The sequence below is a fragment of the Marmota monax genome, unplaced genomic scaffold (genome assembly GCF_021218885.2).
Source record: "Marmota monax isolate L192 unplaced genomic scaffold, Marmota_monax_Labrador192_F-V1.1 WCK01_AAM20220418_F8-fsc00151, whole genome shotgun sequence".
NCBI lineage: Eukaryota > Metazoa > Chordata > Mammalia > Rodentia > Sciuridae > Marmota > Marmota monax.
This window is the reverse complement of record NW_026694226.1, coordinates 2,805,051-2,819,125: the sequence shown is the minus strand read 5'-3', so window position 1 is coordinate 2,819,125 and position 14,075 is coordinate 2,805,051. Positions and strand designations below refer to the sequence as shown.

The window sequence follows — 14,075 nt, the reverse complement described above, 5'->3', positions numbered from 1 at the left end:
TCCATCCTTAGCACCACATACAAATAAAGAAATAAAAACATTGTGTCCATCTACAACTAAAAAAAAAAATACAGTGCTAGAACATTGATAGAGGAAATCCTAGTTGCTGGTTCCTTTATGATCTTTTTTTGATATATGTCTATATGTTTAAGAAAATATATAGACATTAAAAATTTGGTTCTTGTAAAGCTATCAGTTCACATACCCCTCTTCACATGTTTTTTGCTTTCTTTTACTCATTCAGATTGTTCTTTTTCTCTTTTCCATACAGCTAACCCTGCCTACTTTGTCTTTTTATATTTTTAAATTTTATAAATATCCTTTTTAAATGAAATTTTATATGGAATTTTGGAGGCTGAGCAAGGAATAGACGTGGCTTTCCTCCTGGCCCTACCACATCCTGGGAGAAGAGACGAGACTTTGCCTTCAGGAAGCAGAAATGTGACCTAAATTCATTTGAGAGATGAACCACAGCTTTGGGATTTACTCGTGAAACAAATTTGGTTGAAGACTAGGTCTCACAATCTCCGGAAGGATGGACTGACTGACTTCTGACTAGCTCTTCTCACTGCAGAGTCTGTTACCCTCTGAGGAAGGTGTCTTTTCCGGTGGCTCCAGATTTTTCAGAATGCCTGCCATCCTGCCTCCTGGTAGATCTTTTCTGCCCAGGTTGCGTGGCCTCTCTTTCTGCTGCACATTGCTGTGCTCCAGGCCTTTGTAGCTGTGACCTTGCTGCAGAGCAGTGTGTCTCAAGGGAGGTGCTTTTACCCCCAGAGACCATTGCAGTTATCTGATGACATTTTTGATTGCTATGCCTGGGAGTGGGAGTGTGTGTATGCTATTTGCATCTAGTTGCTAGAGACCAAGGATGCCACTAAACATCCTACAATGTAAAGGAGAGCCCCACTATGCCCAGCAAAGAATTATCTAATTTCAAAATATCAATAGGGCCAAGACTGAGAAACCTGGATGTTGACAGTGTTCCCTGACTTCTCGGCTGAGGTAAATTCCCACCCAGCCCTGGACACACAGTGCCCTTTAACACTCATGCAACTGGTTTGGATGGATGGAATTGGTATCCTTGAATTCTCCCTGGACTCCAACCTTTGACACTTCTGCATGTAACAAGAGCTGTCCTTGTAAAGCTCATGGCTCTTGTGCACATACTAAATACACACACACACACACACACTTTGAGGGAGGAAGGTACGGATTGTTCTGTGGATGCTATGCAGGGATGGGAAAGGAGTTTTCTGTAACCATAGAGTGCTCTGCCCTTCCCTGCTGTGTTTAGACCCCTTCCTTAGGGAGTCAGAATATTGGGAATAATTTTCCTTCTTGTTGAAGGACCACAAAGAGCTAGGGTAGAAAAATGAAGTACATCCCATCTCATGATTTATAAGGTCAGATCTTTATAAATAAAGACTAGCTCTGTCAGATGCAGTGGCACAGGCCTGTTATCCCAGTGACTAGAGAGGTGGTAGCTTAGCAAGATCTTGTCTCAAAGTGAAAAATAAAAAGGACCAAAGATGTATGTAATTCAGTGGTAAAGCAACTCCAGGTTTAATCCCTGGTACCACAAAAAACAAACAAACAAAAACAACTTATTTTTCTCACATCAAGATAAACAGGAAAAAGCCTTTGCCCATCTTCTGGAAAATAAGATCCTACTTCTGACTTCTTCCAGTCACTCTCTCATGTATCAAAAGGAGAACTCTATTCCCCTTTACTCAGAGCCCAGGAGGCATCTGCACCAGACAAAGCAAATAATGGAGATGGATAAATAAGTGTTCATGGGCTGGTGTGGAGAAAAAAAGAGGATAAAAGCTGGAAGAGAAACTGAGGTGTCAGTGGCTGCACATAGAGCTAGGCCCAGCTTTTCCTCCTTTCCCTCTCACCCCATAATTGAGGTCTTCCCTGCCATCAGTCTTTGTACATCCTGGGGATAAAGGAGTTGGGGGCAGTGGGTAGGAATACAAAGTGTAAAGAACAAAATTGCCTCTGTTTTCTCATTGGTGCTTTCAGCCCCAGAAAAGTCTTATCCAGCACAAAAGCTCCAAGTCCATTAACCCTCCAGGAGGGTTTGGCTTAGCAGACGGTGCTTGCTTTGTCTCTAACCTTCAGTAAAGTGAAATATTCCAGAGCTGCTATCTCATCAGTGACCTTTCAGAAAAAGAGAAAACAGCCGGGTGTGGTGGTGCACACCTGTAATCCCAGCATCTTGGGAAGCTGAGGCAGGATGATTCCAAGTTGAAAGCCAGCCTCAGAAATTTTTCCAGGCCCCAAGCAACTTAGTGAGACCCTGTCTCAAAACATAAAAAGGGGTGGGGATATGGCTCAGTGATTAAGCACTGGGTTCAATACCTGGTACTGGGAGAAAAAATCCAGAATTCTGTTTATTTAACTGATGGTAGATTGGGGAAGTTTTGCTGTAGGTTTAATATTTGGGGCTGCCTTTCCTGCATAGGAACTGGTGTGGCTGTCTGTGCTGACCTATCTCCCCAAATCCCTGATTCTGTCTCCTTTCTCTGTATTATCTAAATTTTTTAAATGGCTATGATTTTTACTTTGTTTTAAAATATTGAAGTTACCTTTTTTGGTTCTCCTCATATGAACCTACCATTGAGAGAGCGCTTCTGGTTTGGACAGGTTTGAGGACAGGAAGTAATTGAGAGCCTGCAGTTATTTTTGTAGTGGTTAATGGCACTGAGGAATTTCTTTTTGGTGCTTTTGATTTATACTCCTACTTTCCCCACTAGTTGTTAGTTCATTTCTAACAGTGGGTAGTAATTGGAGAAAGGATAGAATAGGAATTATTTCTCCCATGAATTGGTGAAGATTGGTCAGAGTGGGCAGCAGGTAGAGGAGCCAGTCTTGGACTGCGCTCTTTAGTGTTTTCTGAATCCTGTCTTCCTGGAAGCCACATCTTATACTCTCTGTACTTTCATCTCACCCCCACTCATTACAGATGCTCATAACATTCTTAAAATATTTTAGTACTTTGTGCTTTTCTGTTTTCAGTCAAATAGAACTTACGAGTTTCTTCCTCAGATGGTGTAATCCTTTACTAGGCTCTAGGCCTGCCTATCCCATTTCATGTCAGTGTTACTATTGCTCTTTTCAGGCTCTGAGTAGATATCCTGACCCTAGACTATTTGGACTCTTTGGAGGAGGGTGCAGGTAGAGGTTAGGAAGGTGTGGGAATGATGATGGATAGGTTTGTTATTTTTAGTGTTTTCAACCAAAGCAGAGGTTAAAGCCTGGTGGCTCTGAAGAGGTCATAGCCCTTGTTAGTAACAGAGGTATTATTTGCACTAAGGATGAGGACAAGACCTGCTGCACAGGCCATTCCTAGTTGAGCCACTTCAGCCCCATTCCATTCCTCTTCCTTTTCTAATTTGCTTAACAATGAGCTCATTCATCCCCCCTAATGCCTCCAGTGTCACCAGGCTCTCCTTGCTACTCCAATATGTCAACCCACTGGGGCTGCAATCTACCTATGGGATTTTACTTTGCCATAAAGATGCTGTGAGTGATCTCAGTGGAATGTTGCAGGGATCCCTGACATTGACAATTATTGGTCTTCTGGAAAAGGAACTATTGCTGCTTAGGCACATGCCCCACCTTCTGGGAAGTAGCAGCATTGCACACATTGAGGGGCTACTTTGCCTTCTTAGCCAAAAAGTTGGGGGTATGATCAGGTCCCAACCTGCCCCTATCCTCTGCTAGACGTGGATCTGTGGACTTCAAAGAGGGTGGGGGTTATAAAAGCCAGCCTATAGATCCTAGATCTTGTGCCTTGTTATACCAGTTCTTCCTGATTTCCTTTTAAACCAACCACTCCATTTCCATGTGACCCATTTTTTAGGGCTTCCCAAGCATTAGCAGATTCCTGAAGTTTGCTCAGCTTTTACCCTTTCCTTCCATTGGACAGTCTTCCTATGTGGCTAAAACCAGCCTATAGTGCTGTCTCCCCTGATCTTTGCTGAACCTCCCTATAGGTGTTCCCCATGTTTGAAACGAGACAACTAGGTGCTCTCAACACTCCAGTTACCACTGCTTTCTCCCTGGCCTGTCCACTTGTTTTGAATAAGCATTCATTATCCAAGTAGATCCCCAAACTTCCTTGTCCTTGTTACTCATCTACCTCATAATCTCTCAATTAAACAAGGGCACAAGCACCTGACTTACATCTTTTCCTGTTGTTCTCTTCATGAGGGTTAGAAAACTGGGGACTAGAAAGGACTCATGAACAAATCCAGTCTTTGGTTTTTCTACTTCTGGAATGTCTTCTCTGGGGGTTTTAGCTCACTAACTTTTTAGGTAGGTCTCAATGTGGCACCACCTAAGGTAACAACAGATTGTTGGGAGTTACCCCAGGACCACCATTAGAACAGAGCTTAGAACTATAAAATTAATCATTGGATGCCTCATAGCAGAGAAGGTAACCAAACACCAAAGAGTTTTATAGGACTGGAAATAGATGTTCCTTTTCCACCTTAACAGTTATCTTTCTTAGAGGGTTCAGGAGAAAAAAATGCCCAAACTAAAGGGTTACCTAGTTAAGACTTTTACAGCCCGAGTAAATAAAAGTTCCTACCCCATCACTGGTGTCCCAATTTCCCCAACACATACCCTTTTTGGATGGATGAATACTTACTACACGCACTTATCACCTTGAAATAAGTTTAATTTATACTTAAAAACACATTTTGTACTACAATTTTTCCTTTATCCAGAGACTTCTAGTTTTATATTCTTCCCATGTTGTGCCAATGCCACCCTTTTAGCTTATTCTTTTCTGACCCCTGGTCTTCCCATGTTGCTTCCTTACAGTTTGGTAGAGATTCATTTTGTCAACATTTTTAATAAAACACAAAAAGTCTGTTTTGGTCTTATCCATGGGTGGGAGGGTATGCTGCTACAGGAAATAAGTGGCAGCTTAGGAAGGTAAGGCATGCATCTTAAAGTGGGAACAGGGCATGTGGAAACTCATTTACCCCAGTGCCTCAGTTAAGACTTTGAGGCAGGTCTACTGAAGCAGAAGGTATGAAACAGGATTCCTGTTGCTTAGGGGTTAGTGATAAACCTGCATCTTATATACCAAACCAGTCATGCCCATCCTAATACACATTCTATCCCCAATATATGTGTGAGAACATGATGAAGTGCCCAGACTAAAGGGAAGAGAAATACACAGAGCCTTTTGAATCTATCAAATGTGGTTTTTATTCAACTGACAAGCACTTTTCTACAGCTGCACTTGTGGAACATCACATGGCAAAAACAGATTTTTTCTCTAGACTTTTTTTTTTTTTCCTTTTTAAACCTTATTAAAAATGAGATTGGTCCTAAAAATATAGAAAGAAATAAATTTAAATTCACAAAAAACTGTACATTATCAAAAAGTCACTAAAACACCACATTTGGTTATATAAAAAGTCAGTCCCTTTTGTTGTAAAAGGAACATGGAAACTTGGTGTAGATGGTGTGGTTTCTTGCTGTTACCAGACTGATAGGGGAGGGGAAACAAAGGGGCAGGGGGGTGGGTTGTCTTTTTATTTTAATCTGCCTTCCCTACCAAATACTCTTGACCATAGAGAAAATCCACCTAGCTCAAGGGGCAGTGAAGATGAGGAAAGAAAAGTAAGAAATGGCCCCTTTGATCACCCCTATCCCCATCCCTCCTTCAGCCCCTACTTTTCAAACTACTCTCGGACCCACCCCATCTTAAGAGTGCCTGGTCCCTAGGAAAAGAGATGGAACTGGGAGAGGAACACAAGCAAGAACAAATGAGACTTCACTCCCCCTATCCACCTCACCTCCAACGAAATTAATCTAGTACATTTTATGCCAGGGGAAAACTGCCATGGGAAAAAAGAGGAGCCCCCAACTATAACAGTTCCAAATGTCTAACACAAAGTTTGTTACAGCGCAGTTATTTAGATAAAATATAAATATTTATGCATAATATAAAGTCAATTCAAATATTCTTCAATCCACCTCTTATTTAAAAGCAAAAAAAAAAAAATCTCAAATAAAATTAAGTTTTGAGGTTTATCTGACAGAAAAGGCGACTTTAGAAATAGGCTATGGGGGAGAAGGGATGTTAAAGGAATAAGAAAGGGGCTGCCCTAGGACCTACACTGCCCCCCACCCCCATCAGTGGCTCTTCAGTGCTGCCAGAAGTACAAGGAATGCTCCACCTCACCTGGCACCTTCTACCCAATGGAACATTTCTTGGATGCCTCAGCTCTCTGCTTAGGCCAGCCAGCAGCCACCTCCCCAGTGCAAGTACCCGTAATCTCTGATGGGAGGGGCTCTGCTGAGCAGGAAAGCAGGGGGCCAGAGGCCCATGGCTATAGCTTGGAGTTAGCAGCTTTCCGCTCACATGTTGGGGGCTTAACTTAGGCATAGTCACATGAAGGGCAGTGGTGGACCCAGAACCCCTCCTGTGCTCCAGGGTCTCTGCTGCTGGGGAAGGAGTCCTGGGGGATGAAGTAGATGAAGGAAAGCACAACTAAACCCACAGATGCTCATGGGATTAGAAAAGATCCAGTTCTACCACCCTTCCTGTAAAAGCTTAAGACCTGAAGCTACTGAGAGGAGAGGGAGTTCCTGCCGAAAGATTGCACAGTTTGAAAAGGCTGGAACAGAAATGACCATGAGAGAGAGAGGGAGATACAGCCATGTCCCCAGAGAAATTGTTCCTGTGGTTACCCAAGGACAAAAAGGTGATGGTATGAAACAATGGGCAAGGTGGGAATAGAAACAGATACTTGGGGAAATTGGATCCCATCAGACAAAACAGGGTCACAATCATAGCTCACATGTAAGCGTTCACTCTCTCACGCACACATTCACACAAAACACCTCTCTCCCCCTCTCTCTGAGGCCAGCCAATTGCTACCTGGCCTCCATCTTGGAGGTGCACCCAAACTCAGCAGTAGTTGTCCCTGAGGAGTTCCCAAGAGGGAGGTTTGGGAAGCAGATGGGGAAGTTGGCTGGAAGGCCCACGGTGCCTACCTGCCCTCTCCCCAGCCACTGAGTTTCAGAAAAGGCTGGAAACTCGGCATATGAGGAGCATCCAACATTTTAGAAGGGATAGCTATTGGCAGGAAGATGAGGACAGAGAAAGACAGGGACCTCTGAACTTTTTTTTTCCTTTGAGGGGGGGAAAAAAGATTTGGGACAAAAGGAGGGAGGAACCCGTACACGATAGTTTTACATTATTGGATGAGAAAAATCTGGAAAAATGTGAGGGGAAAGAAAAAGTTGAGAGAAAGCGAGAAGCAGGGAAGGGACTGAACATGGAAGCAGCATGTTCAGGGCCCGGTGTCCGGCTCGACACACTTGGGAGTTAAGTCCACTTTACTGGCCGTCACTGCGGGTCCGCACACAGTACAGAGTGTTTCTCAGTTTCACACATTCACTAGAACTATTGCTATTGTTAAATAACCCCAGAATGCTGGGGCATGTACAGGGAAGGAGAGGAAGCTCGGAGAAGGAAGTAAGGACTTCTTTCCTTCTCCCCATATTTAATTAGGAAATAAAACAGAAAGGAAAATTATTTTCTTCTTTCTTTTTTGGCTTTCAGTCCAGAAGAACCTCATCTCTGCACCTGTTATTAGAGGAGCAAGAGGAGGAAGGGAGAAAAGGACTAGGGATATGAGGATGTGGTTTGCTGCCAAGGGCAGGGTCAAAAATCAGGGTTATATCTGACTTGAGTCTGGACCCAGGGCAGCATCAGCAGGTGAGAATGGCAGGTTTTTTTTGTTTGGAAAGTGGGGGGAAATGCCACAAGGTGACTCCCAACCTCCCTTGCCTCACAGATTGGCCTGTTTGCCCTGATAAAATTCTTCCCAGCGGCTCTCGAAGAAGCGGCGCATGATGTGCCCAGCCTTGCCCACTTCAGAGTCATCCTCATTGAAGGTTTGGCAGTTGTCAAAGACCAAGAGGGCATCAGCTGCAAACTCCTCTGAGCTGGTATACCTGGCAGGGACAGAGGTGTAAGCTGAGTAAGAGTTGCAGAGTAAGGAAAAGCTAGGGGAGCTGCCAATATCTACTTACCCTCCTCTGAGCAGGCGCTCCCGCATGGTAGAAAAATCCATTGGGTTCTTGATGATGCGTCGGTACCCACTCACCAAACGTGGGTTCACAGGCTCCAGGAAAGGCCAGGCTGCATCATGGGACTCCATCTCCATCAGGATAATCCTATCAGTTCAGGGACAGTGATGGTTCTATATCCAGAAGTGGACATACACTGACCCCTTCCAGCCCTCTCCTCTGGCCCAGATATCCCTCAACTCACTCGCAAAATGTGAGATCACTGTGATGGTTCCTCATCGAGAGTCTCCGCCGCTTAGAGGGAGACAGCCCTTCTTCTGAGTACCGAGGCATTGCTGGGCTTTCTCGGCCCCTTGACAATACCCGGCGTCGGCGGCTATCACCTTCTGGGAAGTTAAGTGAATAACTACTTTTCCGCTTCTGACCTCGTTTTGGGAAACCAGGCTTCTGAGTGAATTCTTCCTCTACTTGCTGAGGACAGGAAAAGGTGAGATGATCAATGGATAGGGGTACACTCCACTTGTCCTCCATTTCATTAAGATCCCTACCTAAATGTGACTGAAGCTTCAAAATACATAAGCCAGGATACAAATTTACTCACATAACCCAGTAAGCAGGGGTGAAAGTTATAATTACTCCTATTTTATAGAGTAAGAGTCAATAGAATTTAATAAGGATTAGAACCCAGGTCTCCTAACACCCTGTCAGAGAGCTCATTTCAAGGAAAGCCTCAGGGCAAATAAGGGACATATGCAGAACTGGTAGTAAATGAGATAAATAAGAAAATCTCAGCTGGGCATGGTGGTGCACACCTGTAATCTCTGGCTCAGGAGGCTGTAAGGCAGGAGGATTGCGAGTTCAAAGCCAGCCTCAGCAATTTAGCAAGGCCCTAGCAACTCACTGAGACCCTGTCTCTAAATAAAATATAAAACAGGGTTTGGGATGTGGCTCATTGGTTGAGTGCCCCTGAGTTCAATCCCTGCCCTCCCGCCCCCAAAAGAAAATCTCCAATTTATGATGGATGGGAGTGGGAATCAGAGAGCATAAGCCTCACCTGGGCCAGACAGACAGCACAGAACCAGTCTCCTTCTGGGACAGCCTCCATCTTGGGCCGATGGCAGTAAATGTGGCAGCCACGGTCACACCCATCACAAAGCAGAAGAAACTCATCGTTGTCACCCTTCCGACAGACTAGACAGGTCTGGACCAAGGTAGTGAGGAGAGAGTGTGAGCCCTCAAGCCTCTGCATACCAGTAACCCCACCCACTCTGGGCAGCTGTTTCCTCAGCCTTTCCAGACTTTTCTAGTCTCTTACCACTTTGTTGACAGACTTCTCCCAGGCAATGGACCTTTCCAGCTGGCCCACACACAAGCACACCTGTGCTGCACTCCGGCATCGCTCAAGTGTCTGGCGCCAGACACGAACTCGAGGAGTGATTTCATAAGATCTGAAGGGAGAAAGTGATGCTCTCTGAAGGAAAAGTAGGATCCACTAAAGACGGAGGTACTTATATCCCTTTTATCCCCCAAACCAAGAAAAGTGGAGTGGGAATTACTCACATCTCTGTAGTGGTGCCTTCAGGAGCACCATTGGGTGTGCTGAGCAAGGCCTTCTCTAGAACCACTTCATGAGCTGGCCAGAGAGGCTCCCGCAGGTACCGCCGCTCCACATTCTGTTCCAGGGCAGCCAGTCGCATAACAGCCAGGTCCAGAGGGTTGGTACTCTTACGTTGAGGTGCCAGTCCTTCCCTGCCCCGACCTCTCCAGGTAATATCTTCCTGGGAGTCAGGGAGATGCTCACAGTAGGCCAAGTCTTCCCGAGTAGAGTCTGGGCTAGGACATGTCCAACCCTTCAGTAGGAAAGAGGAATAAAATTCATAATGAAGGAAGAAATTTAGGCATAGAAAGCAAAAACAAAAAACATGACCCACTTAAGCTCATGGTAGGTCATTTGTGAAGTGGGACCAGAGGGTTCTTCCTAACAGGGCACAAGGGATTGATGTCCTCCCTTAAACAACTCCCAAGCCAGTACCAATCCCAGTATACCCGAATCTGCAGATCGGACAGGATAACCCGCTGTTCCAGTTCCTCTACCCACTGAAGCACAGCTAGGTCTGTTTCATATGTCTTCTCTTTGGAGGACCAGCTCATAATCCCTTCTTGAAAGGCAGGTAGCTGAGTAGGCTCAAAGATGGGATCTAAGGAGGGAGAGGCAGAGGCCCAGGCCCATCAAGCTGTTAACCACAGCAGCGCTCAACATTTACCATTTACACTGAGTTCGGGTCAAGGTGCCTACTCACCAGTTGAGGGCCGTAAGCAAACTTCCTGCAAGAAGTCCCTGTGCTTGTTAAGGTGTTTGTGAAGTGCCTTTTCCCGGATGCCTCGGGGGTGCAGGGCCTTGAGCATGGCATCCAATGTCTCAGGATTTTGGATCCACCACCAGCCTGAGCACATCTCTGTGAGCAGAGGAGATTTACTGACAAGGATAGGACGTGAGGGAGCCCACTATGAATCACACTGGTCACCACTCTTACCCCAATTCCACCTAATATCACTCACCAGGAGGGACAGGCTGGGCTGTCAACTGGGTTAGGTAACGCTGTTCGATCTGTTTGAAAAATTTGCTGGGAGGTCTCCCTCTCCGTTTTGGCTGTCCCAGCCCCATGGGACTCTGTGGCGTTTCTCCAGGGTCTCCTGTTCGTCTCTTAGGGGCCACCCCAGGCAAGGGGGTGGAAGAGAATTGCACTGGTGAAGAAGGATTGGTAGCACTGGGTCTATTCATCTGTGAATAAGTTGAGACATAAGGCAATGAGAATATTCTCACATTTACAGATTCCCTCAATTTCAGACAACAGCCCCTCAGCCAGGCAATGAAGCCTATGGCAAGATGAAGCCAAGTATATACTAATTCTGGCTACTTACTGGCTTGGAAGAGGCAGGCAACTGAGGGGAAGGAGCAGGCTGGTCCTCAGAAACTGCAGGGGGTGGTGTAGGGGCAGCATTACAGGGCATCTGGGCTGAGAAGTTAAACCAGGGTGCTTGAGGGTCAGGGCCGGATTCAGCCTCATCAGGCTCTGGCTCCTCCAGGGGTTGAGGTGGGGCTGGGTCTAGTTTTCCTGGGCTGCTGTCAGGTGTAAGGACTGAGCTGCTCAACAGGGAACAGTGGCTCTGAGTCTGGCTCAGCCAAGACAGGAAGGCTGACTGACTGAGGTCATGCTGGCTCTGACCCAGAGACAAATGGGAGCCTTCCGGCTCCAGGAACCCATTATGGGGCTGAGGATGAGACTGAAGCTGGGGTTGGGCAGGAGACTGAAGCTGAGGATGGGGCTGAGCCTCTGGATGAAGCTGGGCCTGGGGCTGTTCTAAATCCTGTTCCTTGACAGGGGATTTAAGTTGCCTAGGTTGCATTGACCCAGGCTTAGTTTTTCGAGGTCGGCCTCGGGCCCGGGCAGGAGAACTGGCGGAGCTGTTAGAACCAGCTAACTCCCTCTTCACAAAGAAGAGAGCAGGGTGGGGTGCTGGATGGGCTGCCACCTTTAAGGAGTCAGTTTCCTGCTTCATCGTATCTTCAGGAACTGTGAAGAGAAGTAAAGAGCATAAGATATAACATTGATAACATAATGGGAAAGAAGCAGGCTTCTATATCCTATCAGCATAGGATACACACTTTTTTCCCATATTGTACTAGTCCTAGTGCCCCTTTTTTGAGATTTCACTGGCAGCAGCTTACATGCCAATGAACATAGTATCTGGGGAAGACTGTATGATCTAAGTGATCATTAACAGCATAATCATAAACTTAAATTTATTAAGAACCAACTATATGTTAAGCATTTATTTTTTTGTGCTGGGGACTGAGCTATCCCTAGACCTGTTAAGCACCTTTCCAATTAGAAACATTAACTCATTTAAATCCTTTCATTGCTTTGTGAAAAAACACATACTATTATTATCTCCAGTTTACAGATGAAGGAACTGAAGCACACAGCTGATAAGTGGCCAAGCAGGTAGGTAGGTAGTCTTACTTCAGGGCCTCTGCTCTTAACCACTACGCTATATTGACTTTCATAAAATGAAAGCAGTCCCAGACCACAAGGTAGAAAAAAAGGAACAATTTAACTTTTGTTAGGATTCAGAACTCAGGCTTCCATAGACACTCCTACCTAAGTTCCCCTCTGTTCCTTCCACGAAGATACCGGCCAAATATGGCAACACCCAATAGCGGCGTCTGTAGCGATCTTGACCCAAGGAGACTGCTCGAAGCATCTGGGATGAGTGAAGCAGCTTTTTGCGAAAGAAGAGCTGACGCTGGGTAGACAGCAGAAAATGAGGATGAATAAAAAACACATTTCCAGAGCAACAGTGGCGAATTCATTTGGTATATGGGAGAATGGCAATGGCTCTCTGTTTTCCTATAGAATTGACACCATCTGGGCCCAGCTCAGAAGATGACCAATTCTTGCCAAGCCCATGCCTCCAATTCTTGGGAGGTTAGAAGCACAGTACCTTACTGAGTTTTTCTATCTGACGCTCTAACTCTGGGATGCTAGATGCTATAGCATCAACCTGGAAGGAAATAAGTGGATATTGAGAAAAAGGAAATTAATCAGTATCAAGAAAGAAAACATCTACTTTCTATCCTCTACTTTCCTTGTCCTCTCTCTTTTTTTAAAATCATTTTCTTATCCAGTACCTCTCCATCTCTTCGGCCTCTTCGGCCATGAATAGCTGCTATAGTCTCCTCCTCTTCCTCTTCTTCCATGCCACTGGTTTCCTCCATGATTCGAGAACTACGCCGCCGTCCCAGGCCTTCCTCTGGCCCTTCCATTTCTACTTCAGGTCGCCCAGTTCGCTTGGCCAGAGCAGTTTTCAGTCTTGAAACAGATGGAGAAAATGTGTGAAATTGTGACGAAGAACAATGCCACAAAAGGAACACCCAGAATCTAAATCATCCTGAGACTTGGTTAAGATCCCAAGTCCAGGGAAGGGGCTAATGTCACCATATTCTAGGCAAAAGTCCTGGCTATCCATGACCCTTTCCCACTCTCTCTGAGCTCTACCATGTCTTATCCCTACCTCCGAAGTCGGCCTTCAACAATCCATTTGTTTTTCCTGTAGCTGGACATGCTCTCCAGAGTCTTGTCAATCTCACTGCAGGGAAATAGGGAATGTAATTTTGAGGTAGAAATGGCAGCACAGAAAAAGAGAAGGCAGACTTAAGGATAAAGGGGCTGCAAGGAGTTTCAGCCTAGAACCTAGAATGGATGAATGGCAAAGGAAGGCTTAAATTTTCCTAGGGAGGGCACTAAGATTCAGTTCAAAGTCAAAACATCTTCAGAGCTTGGCAGGGAATAGACATCACCCCAGAAACTTCTACATGACTAAACTCCTCCCCCATCCCACTCTATACAAGGTATAGGATAACCACCCCCACCGCCAGCCCCTCACTTGATGATGAGGGTGGAGCCATTGAGCTCATGCACGAGGAAGGCCAGGACAGCAGCCTTCTGTTGGGGTGGCTGGGCCTGAAACGGCTGGGTGCGCAGGCTGTCACAGAGGGCTGGCTCTACTCCATATGCCATGAGGAAGCAACGCAGAATCTCAGACACATTGTCTCTTGTCAGTGGGATCTCAGATACCTTCTCCCCCAAGATCTTTAGGGACTGTTTGGAGGAGAACATAATGGGAATGAGGAAGAAAAGGGTAACAACTCAAACTGGGTGTACCTAGAATTTGGGGTTAAGATTAAACAAGAAAGCTGGGCATGGTGATGCACATCTATAATCCCAGCAGCTTGGGAGAATGAGGCCTGAGGATCACAGTTCAAAGCCAGCCATAGTAATTTAGCAGGACCTGAAGCAATTTAGCAAGACCCTGTCTCAAAAAAATTAAAAAATTAAAGGGCTGGGGATGTGGCTCAGTGGTTAAGTGCCCCAGGTTCAGTTCTTAGCAACAAAAATACACAATAAATGAGTTGGACAAGAGGAAAAGAATGTAAGTTGAGAGAC

The 14,075-nt window shown here is 45.6% G+C and overlaps 2 protein-coding genes across 13 annotated transcripts in view; one reads left to right on the top strand and one right to left on the bottom strand.

Annotated features, from left to right (window-relative positions):
* Rbms2 (RNA binding motif single stranded interacting protein 2) overlaps positions 1-4,885 on the top strand; it is a 72,117-nt gene extending 67,232 nt beyond the window's left edge. For all 8 annotated transcript variants that reach the window (XM_046466785.2, XM_058586160.1, XM_046466783.2 and 5 more), the window contains one exon: positions 272-4,885. The gene's annotated coding sequence lies outside the window, so the exon portion shown is untranslated. The remainder of the gene's footprint in view (positions 1-271) is intronic.
* A 319-nt stretch (positions 4,886-5,204) lies between these two features.
* Baz2a (bromodomain adjacent to zinc finger domain 2A) overlaps positions 5,205-14,075 on the bottom strand; it is a 34,163-nt gene continuing 25,292 nt past the window's right edge. For all 5 annotated transcript variants that reach the window (XM_046466771.2, XM_046466770.2, XM_046466772.2 and 2 more), the window contains 15 exons: positions 13,516-13,730; positions 13,144-13,218; positions 12,761-12,941; positions 12,574-12,633; positions 12,231-12,375; positions 10,990-11,642; positions 10,627-10,849; positions 10,368-10,523; positions 10,114-10,265; positions 9,628-9,917; positions 9,383-9,515; positions 9,122-9,268; positions 8,312-8,538; positions 8,071-8,214; positions 5,205-7,992 (listed from right to left, as the gene is read on the bottom strand). In XM_046466771.2, the coding sequence (XP_046322727.1) occupies positions 7,827-7,992; positions 8,071-8,214; positions 8,312-8,538; positions 9,122-9,268; positions 9,383-9,515; positions 9,628-9,917; positions 10,114-10,265; positions 10,368-10,523; positions 10,627-10,849; positions 10,990-11,642; positions 12,231-12,375; positions 12,574-12,633; positions 12,761-12,941; positions 13,144-13,218; positions 13,516-13,730 (2,967 nt within the window). In that variant the 3' untranslated portion in view covers positions 5,205-7,826. The remainder of the gene's footprint in view (positions 7,993-8,070; positions 8,215-8,311; positions 8,539-9,121; positions 9,269-9,382; positions 9,516-9,627; positions 9,918-10,113; positions 10,266-10,367; positions 10,524-10,626; positions 10,850-10,989; positions 11,643-12,230; positions 12,376-12,573; positions 12,634-12,760; positions 12,942-13,143; positions 13,219-13,515; positions 13,731-14,075) is intronic.